The sequence below is a fragment of the Fragaria vesca genome, linkage group LG5, assembly GCF_000184155.1.
Source record: "Fragaria vesca subsp. vesca linkage group LG5, FraVesHawaii_1.0, whole genome shotgun sequence".
Taxonomy (NCBI): Eukaryota; Viridiplantae; Streptophyta; class Magnoliopsida; order Rosales; family Rosaceae; genus Fragaria; species Fragaria vesca.
In genome coordinates, this window is record NC_020495.1 from 1,915,436 (window position 1) to 1,924,153 (window position 8,718).

Below are 8,718 nucleotides of genomic sequence, written 5' to 3' on the forward strand. Positions count from 1 at the left end.
CTAGAAAACCCCTATATCGCCTCCACTCCGCCGCAACCTGATTTTCTCAGCTCAAACCACTCTTCTTCTCCCACTCTTTCTCTCGTCAAATCGTCCAATCCGAGCTGATCTCCGATCCGAAATTCTCTCTGATGCTCCTCCTGTTGAGTTCTTGTTTGACTTCTCCGGCCAAGATTTCGACTGCAAGCCGATTTTGCCCTGTTATTGTAATTTTAGTAGCTTTTTGATGGATTAGGTGTTCCGGTGATGGACTCGGTTGAATTGACTTACCACATGGAGAGGCGGCTTGTCAGAGCTGGAGTTGAGCTGGAGACGGAGTTCTGCAGCTCATCTCTGAGCTATAAAGGTGATTTCTCCGGCATCTGATTTTGATTTTTGATTTCCTTATGTTTTTATTGATCGTTATGATTGAGCAAATTAGACTCGTTTGTCAATGATTTGATAGGTTAACTTTGGTTTGATCATTTCTGAATCATGTATGTGATTTTTCCGAACATATCGTTGTTTTTATTGCTAGGAATATGTATTTTATATAGTTAAGAAGCAAAAAAGGGAAAGGAAATGAATTATTGCTTAGTAAAACTTTCAATTCAAGCATCTGCGTTTGATTTACCTGGTTATATTAGTTAATGATCTATGCACAATATATTTACCTTTTTCGCCGGATTGTTAACTGTATTTTGTTATTTGGTGTTTAACTGACTTTCTTTATAAGTTGCTTGTGCGTTTTTCATTGTGTTCACTCGAAATTTGGTTTGGTGCACTGAGAAATTTAGCTGTGTTCGCAGACGTAACAAACGGTTCTTCAAAATCTGAACCATCTAAGCTTGATGGTCAGCACCGCAGCAACTATCAGGGTGAAGACTCGTCCAGGCACCTACATGCCAAGGGCAGAAATGGATTTTTGTTAAATCATGGAATTGAAAGTGGTCACTTACAACGGAAATCAGTAAAGGTGTCAAAAACGGGAAATTTGCCTTCTAAGAGACCACGGATCACTCAGTTGGAAGATTCAGTTAGCCTAGCTGAAGTTGATGGGATAAAGGACATGCCAGATAAGCTGGGTCCATATCTTACAAAGTGCAATTCTGCAGGTAATAAAATGTTTACTATTGTCATTTTGAATTATACATGTGTTGTAAATGTGTGTTTGTCATCATCGAGGCTAAATAAGTTTATATGCTGAATAAAAAGACTTTCAAGATGCTTGATGCCATCTGTGGTCTCTTCACGTATGTCATCACCTGCAAGAATGTGGAAGTATGTTTGAAAGTTTTTTTCTGCTGTTGTTTAACGGGTGTATATAACATCATCACTCGAAACTTTTATATCTACAGTTCTTATGGGGAAAGTTAAAAGTTATCCTACAGCTCATGCCTCCTTTTTTAACATCATTGCAATTGATTGGGTTTCAACAACTTATTGAAGCACAGATGATATGGAACCCAGAACTTTAACATTGAACAGTAGCTAAAGAATTACAACACGATGACAATTCTAACTCACATTGATGCTGTACAAACCCAAAATAGGAAACCCCACAGTGCAATATGTACCCAGATACTTGAGTACAACTGTCTCACCCTTGTTTATGCACTAGATTCGATTGCAAAGAATTACTTTAAGTAGTAGGATTGGGTTCAGCACCTACTTTAAGATTCATTGATCTATCAGCCTACAATGTTTTGTGCTCAGCAGCCCTCAGAGGGGAGTCTTACTGCAACTATGTATATGTATATGTATATATTTGTTAACACCCATAAAGTCTCTGGGTTAGAATTACAACCCTGCCCCGCCCCACTGTCACATGTAATTGTCTTTGTGAATATGATGGTCTCATCATTAGCTAATATACACAATGTTTATGTAGTTATGATGCATTTTAGGAATACTAGTTGGTAAACTTCCAAAGGTTTTGTTTAATTTAACGCCTATTAAGATCTGACCTGGAACATTTTCAATTCACTGAACCTGTGCAGCGAAATTTTGGTAGATAATCAAACCAATAGGAATTTCAAACTTTTAGGGTCTGAAATTTTTATGTTAACATTTTCAAGCAGTTTTAAAGATATTATGGAAGTACATCTTCTAGGTCTATATTCATTTTTCGGGTGCAATTGTTAGTCTTCGACTCTTGATCCAATTTATCTTTTAAGCTTCATTGTGCTAGTATTAAAGTAACATATTCTTTAACAAGACCAAAAAGAAAATGACCTTCTGCCTAGTTTCTTCAACATTTTGTAGTGATAGTTTCTATGTGCCCATTTATCATTGAGGATCTATTTCTTCATGCTATGCTATAGTAAGTGAAGTGTTTCTTGGGTTAGGTGTTTGGTACATTAAAAAGACCAGATTGAAGTGTGCCCTTCAGAATTTATGTTCTGATTTGCTAAAACAATAATTTTGATACTTAACCACATTATTGTCCCTTTTAAAAGCCAGGGTAGATACGCTGGATTTTTCTTTGATGACCTTTGAAGAGTTTGTGCTAAGATACCTCTTTTTTCAACTTCTGTATCATACACTACTCCAGATAAGACTCAATTGGCGAAACAAAAGACCAAATTTACAAGCAAGCGAGGTGATAAGAGAAATCACAAACATCCTGTAAAGACTAAAAACGATTCCTTCTCTGTGAAGGCAGGTTTGGCAAGCTTCAGTTCGGCTTCTGGAGGGAACAACTTCTTTGGTATGCCATCTCAAAATGATAAATTCTATTTCTAGATGTAGACTTTACTTTATCAAATGGAGTACATTCATCAATTATTCTAAGTTCCTCATTGAAATGGATGGCAGGAGCACATGGCCTTAAGTCAGATAATCATGATGTTACAAAGCATGTAGACGATCTGCCACTGAGTGAGCTCCTTGATGGCACATACAAACATCTCAGTTTTGGTAAGGATAAAGGAAAAAAACCAGCGAATGTTAACGATAGTTTTTTGCATTCGATTAGAAAGGCTTGCTCTATCCTTCAGCACCCGAGGTCTGTCCAGCCCCAACATAATGCTGAAGTAGATAGCCATTCCGAAATGAAAATGTCATCTTTGCCATTAAGCACAACTGCTGTTGTAGCTAACGGTATTCATGGTGATAAAGGAGATTCATCCAAAACAGATCTGTCTTCATCTGACAAGGTTAGTGGTCAGTGCATATCTAAAAATATTTGTTACCCTGAAGAAAATTGATTGTACTATAGATTGTTGATTTGATAATTTAGAATATTAATGGCTTACATGGATGATGTAAAATTAATTCACCATGGGCGTCTTTTTGTAATAGTTATTGGGATGGATCTTCTCAATCCAGGTATAGGTCTTCTTGCCTGACTGAAGTGTGGGCGCCTGTGAGAATGCTTGCACTTTTAGTTGAGACTTCTAGGCTCTAGTGACAGGATTTTAGATCAGTATCCATCTAAGACCCTAATGCTAGTCTTCAACTGCAAGTTTACTAATAATTGATGATGTACTTTCTCTTTCCTTTTATGTAGGTACATGATTCTTGTAGCGGGCCTGATAGTCCTGCTAATCCCTTTGATATGCCACTAAGGCAACCCAATCATATTCTGGAACGCTTGGATCTTGCTCCTCACAAGGATTTGGAATCTTTGCTGCTGGATGCCACAAAACCTGGGTTATTTTCAAAAAGTACTCCTGATCCGTGCTCAGGCAAGCAAATGTCTCGGCGAGCAAGTTTGCCACCTTTCCCATGGTCAAATACTTCTAATTGGCATTGTAGAAGCAGTTCAGATGCAGGAAAATTGTCAACAAGCAGGGGCACATGTCAAGGTCGATGGCTAAGAATAGAGAGGAATACTGTTACTTCATTGGGAATTTCCACTAGTGATTTTACAGACTTGGAGTCAATGACTTATGATCAGAGTCTAGTTCCTTCTTCAAGACCAAAAATTACTTGTTCAAGTGATATAGTTTCCCCAACCATATCTGTTTTACCTCAGTGTGAGTTGGATTCATCGGCTTCTGCAGCATGTTTGAAGGAATCATATACTGCTTTAGGTATTATCATTATTAATGATTTCATGATTTTGATTGAAATACTAGGCCATGAGTTTTTTTATTATATATTATTTTCCTGTAAGCATCATTCTGAGACGTATAGTTTTTTTTTGTTTTTTTAATTTTTTTATAATTAATTTGTTTGGTAATGCAGACTTGGGAGGGAAGGTGAAGCAGTCAGGAAATAGTAATGGTAAATTTTCTACCTGTTAGTAGCCTCTTTCTTTATTTTAATTTTTGGTGTGTATGTATGCACATGTTTTGGGATGCTTTGGGTGGTGGGTGATGTAATTCCATACCAGTCAATGTAGGCCTACTATGGTTTAAACCAAGTCTCAGGGACAGATTTTTATAAGTAGATTTGTAATCAATCTGATCAGGGTTGAACCAGATGACTAAGAATCATATGGAATAGCAAAAGATGTGATGGGATATGATTAAATGGATGTAGTTAGGAAATAGGAACTGCTTGTCAACTCTATTAATTTTACACTTGCATGATGATTTCACATCTTTTAATAAGATGCACCTGAGTTCAATTTGATTGTCCACCTGTGCTATTTCACTTTTCTGAACGAGGTATTTTTGCTTGTGACAGATGAGCATTCTTCAAATATATTAGCTGCTGCACAAATACTCTGTGGCATGTCAACAAATCCCTTCAATCGAAATCCAGATGGAATCCTACGATGGCAAAAGAAGCCTTCACAGAAGGCCATGAAAGCTCGCAAGTTGAAATCAGTTGAGAAACCTGATGATGTATATGGATCATCAATTGCAGTATCTGGGTCTGACAATCTCCCAAGAAGAAGCATTGACCGAATGCTGATGCTGCCCCCAAAGAGGCCCAAGCTCTCTTCAAGTGATGATAGAAAGGATTACAATAACTTCAGTAGCGTTAGAAAAGAACCAATAAGCTGGTCAACACCAAGATCAAGTAGGTCATTACCTAGCAAATCTGGTAAAGAGTCAATTGGGAGCATTAGACATTCGACTTCTGATGTGGCGAAGCATTCATATATGATGCCTCCACCTTCAAGGGTTCCGGAGAAGGCTCCCTATAAGCGAGACAAGTCAAGGAAGTTATTGACGATGGAATGGAACAGGGGAAGAGATCGGCCAGACTGATGAATCTTTCATTCTCTAGTGGGTAGGGTTTGCATTGATTCTGAAATTCGGGTTATTGGGATACATTGATTTGTATATATCACCATGTGCTGCAGGCAGAAAGGAATGTGGCAAATGGTTAGGCACTTAGGCAGAATGAAATTGTTGTAAGAAAAGTATGAATAGGAAATCTTATGTTGTAAGAAAGCATAGAACACAGTAGTGGTGAATTCTTCGCCATGAAGATCATTCAAATTTCAAAGTCTGTTTCGACAGGTCCCAATCTTCCGTGATCTGTGAAAGTTTCTGGTTGAAAACTGGTATGTTCATTTCTGAGATAAAGAGCTCTGGTTAGAGAACACGGTCAAACTAGCATCATTCTCATTTTCGGTATCTTATCATTCTCATTTTCGGTATCTTATTCTCTGCAACAGCTAAAGCGATAGGAGTCAATTTTGTGTTGCAGCTTTGTCATCCTTGATTAATTTTGACCAGGTCTATCAAGGCAGGATACAGTCCTAAATCTGGATTTTAAACTAATCCCTTCCTACTCCGGTAAAGAGATTTCTCGTATACTAATTTTTTAACTTTTTTTTAAGGGTTTGAAACCCAGCCTAGCTCAGAGGCTCAGCCCCACGCCCGGATTTTATTTTAATTAAAAACAAGAAAAATTACATAGTTCGAATAAGAAACAATACAAGATGGAAATTAAGAAAAGAGAATAGGGTATTCCCATCTCTTGTACAAACCAAAACGAAAGCTGAAAGATAAAACATATAAGTAGTCCACCTATAATTTAGAGCATCAAAGCAGCTATGAACACCAATCTTGGATGCAATCTCCTACTAAAGACAATAAGAGACCGCCAAACACCAGACCACTGTAAGGTGTGTCATCTAATTAGCTCGATAATTTGGATACCCTAATGCATCCCTTAAAAGGAAAAGAGATACCCTAATTCTCGTATAAAAAGATAAATTGTTTTGATCATACTTACGACGTATTTCTATGGGGTCAGTAAGTCCTTACAGTACAAATTAGATACAGTAATATTCATTCCTTACAATACTGTATGTTCTTCAAGAGAATATAAAAATTATATGTAGAAAAAATCTGATAAATCAAAACATCTGATCTAATAATAGCACAAGCGCCATTGCAAATCCAGGATGAAATCCAGGATGCACAACCAAATGGAAAACATCCACCCCATAAGAAACTCCTCCAACATTTGCTTCCTTCCTCTTGATCTCAGCCACCACATTCCTCGAGAACTCCTCCAATACCTTACATGATCGATGCGTGTAAGAACCTTCAATCACATAGGCACATCTTCTATGACTACCAGATACTTCACGATATACATGAGCAATTATACTGGGATATTTAGCATTCAACAAGTTCTGGTTCTTCTTCACACAAAACACTGGCCAGCTTTTTGCTGCTGCTCTAATTGTTCTTTCTGTGCAGCAGAAGTCTCCCACTTCACCTTCGTACACAAACCAGCTCTCCACCAGGCTAAACTTCTGCCAATCAAACATGAGAATAATATTCAAGATCAAACCCTATTATATTGCTTCTATTCAAGATGTACGAGCAAATTAAAGGTTGCTCTCGATTATTGATAGTTTGATAACATAAAATAATAAATCGTATAATATATAAAACTTTATACGTATCAAGAGATTATTTTGTGATATGCACCAGGTTTACCTTGTTACGACGCATTGTAAGGACGGATTTCCCAGAGCCATCCATGAGAGTAACTTCTCGAGGATGTCCGACATAGTTGTCGACCCGATAAACCAGATCTCCATTAGAATCGATAACTGTGAACCCTTTACAGCTGATCACAAGAGATTTTCTCCACACTGTAAACGATATCGATGTGCAAGCCCCACTAGGGCCACTGATATCAATACCGGTCTTTGATTCCTGTTGATCATGATCGTGATCATTGTGTTCTTCATGAACCGACCTTGACAAAGATCTGAAGAAAGGAACAATCTTCATCCTCTCTCTCTCTCTCTCTGTGAATTGTAAACCTTAAGAAGGTTAGGGGAGAAGATATTTATAGCCAGAGAAAGTGTTTTGGTTGGTCTTTCCAATATTTTTGAAAAGTTCTCTCTTTTGTTCACGGACGCACTTCAATAATACCAGCTATACATTTATCCACACACATAACTAATCACGTAATTATATATGATATATACCCGTAGCTGTACGTGAATGTGGATACAGAAAGAAATAAGCATTTGTACCATTGTACTTGTACATTATATTGCATACGTATGCGAGCGAATCGTATATAACTATATACATCTACATTATTGCATGAAACTACAAACTTTTCTTGTATAATTGGTCGTCATAGGGAGGACACAAGTAGCTCTCAATGAGTGAGGAGCTGGTTTTCCATTTTATATTCTGAATGAGAGAGACAACCTTGCCAGAAAAGTCATTGCTGGTTTCCTAGAGACACACTTTGATGGGATTATTCATATGAATCAAGTAATTGTGTAGTTTATGAAGATCTTGCATAATATATGTCGATTTATTTGTATATTTAACTGAGAATTCATGTGTAATTTAGCGATGAAAAGGGGACACGTACTGTGTGTTGGCATAGATGGGGGTCTTTGAGTTTCCAAATTTGCTCTTCTTTTCATTGTGTTGTCAACCTGTGAGTTAGGCTTGTGTTTGTTTAAGAGGATCGAGATTCATGAGCACGAGACAAAAAGGGGAACATAGAAAATATGGAGGGAGGGTGAAATCCAAGAAACTTGCTCAAGTTATTTCCGTCACCATTCACATATTTAACCCTAGCTATTTTACTCTAGTGATTGTTTCACTCAGCACAACTAGTGGCTTTGATCGAGACATCAAGTCTTTATGCATATTTTGTCATTGGACAGTAACAAAGTAGAAATAGTGATTGTTGTTTCGTAGTTTGGATACTAATGCCTCTGCCTTGTTCGGAAATTTCCCCAAAAATGTGGATTACTGCGCATAATCTAAAATTATTATCAAGGCTTGGATTTGATTCTGGTGATCACTGAGTGAGCAGTAAGATAGGATGGTACGTTGATGTGAATGTATACTCTGTAGCTTCATCATCAGTCATATCATAGTTAAACACGTACGTACGTCTTCTTAATTAATTACTTCGTATAGATGATAACTCTAGAAAGAGTCGGAGTACTTGGTCTTAATTAATCAGTCTTTCAGTTATAGAAGATGCTTAGTGACAAAAGGGGAGGACGTAGTTGACATCAATGCTACTATATATGTCTCCAACTAATTGTTTGTGGGAGATCGATCTCCCGGCTGTTCTGATCCTATGCTTAGCAAATTAATTTAGCAGCCACCTCCGACTGTGCTTTGAATCACCTTGATCTCCATCTTTTCCATTCAATATTATACTTCACTACTTTTCAAACTATTCATGCTAGCTTTCGGTTCATTTTCAGTGTGACTATATATATCTACTAGGATGCTATATAACCATCTGCCAAGACAAATATGTGTGCGCGTTTGCATAACCAACGAAATGTTTACACGCCCAGAACTGGCATATTTGCTCTCTCTCTCTCTC

General features: G+C 37.5%; 2 protein-coding genes across 2 annotated transcripts; one reads left to right on the forward strand and one right to left on the reverse strand.

Moving 5' to 3' along the window:
* The first annotated feature begins 75 nt into the window (after positions 1-75).
* On the forward strand, positions 76-5,411 carry LOC101294263. The gene is made up of 7 exons (XM_004298792.1): positions 76-346; positions 789-1,094; positions 2,534-2,689; positions 2,797-3,137; positions 3,491-4,016; positions 4,171-4,209; positions 4,615-5,411. Exons 1-7 carry the CDS (start codon positions 247-249, stop codon positions 5,142-5,144), a joined length of 1,998 nt encoding a protein of 665 aa, XP_004298840.1. The 5' UTR covers positions 76-246; the 3' UTR covers positions 5,145-5,411.
* An 833-nt stretch (positions 5,412-6,244) lies between these two features.
* Positions 6,245-7,136, reverse strand: LOC101294179 (protein LURP-one-related 17-like). Its single transcript, XM_004300775.1, has 2 exons — positions 6,837-7,136; positions 6,245-6,649 (listed from the first exon to the last, which is right to left on the reverse strand). Exons 1-2 carry the CDS (start codon positions 7,134-7,136, stop codon positions 6,245-6,247), a joined length of 705 nt encoding a protein of 234 aa, XP_004300823.1.
* Positions 7,137-8,718: the final 1,582 nt, after the last annotated feature.

Excerpts from the sequence above, each read along its gene's own strand:
- LOC101294179 (XM_004300775.1), bottom strand. The coding sequence starts at position 7,136 with ATGAAGATTGTTCCTTTCTTCAGATCTTTGTCAAGGTCGGTTCATGAA. Across the intron at positions 6,650-6,836 it reads TTACAATGCGTCGTAACAAG|AAGTTTAGCCTGGTGGAGAG; the intron begins GTAAACCTGGTG and ends TTTGATTGGCAG.
- LOC101294263 (XM_004298792.1), top strand. The coding sequence starts at position 247 with ATGGACTCGGTTGAATTGACTTACCACATGGAGAGGCGGCTTGTCAGA. Across the intron at positions 347-788 it reads CTCATCTCTGAGCTATAAAG|ACGTAACAAACGGTTCTTCA; the intron begins GTGATTTCTCCG and ends CTGTGTTCGCAG. Across the intron at positions 4,017-4,170 it reads GGAATCATATACTGCTTTAG|ACTTGGGAGGGAAGGTGAAG; the intron begins GTATTATCATTA and ends TTGGTAATGCAG.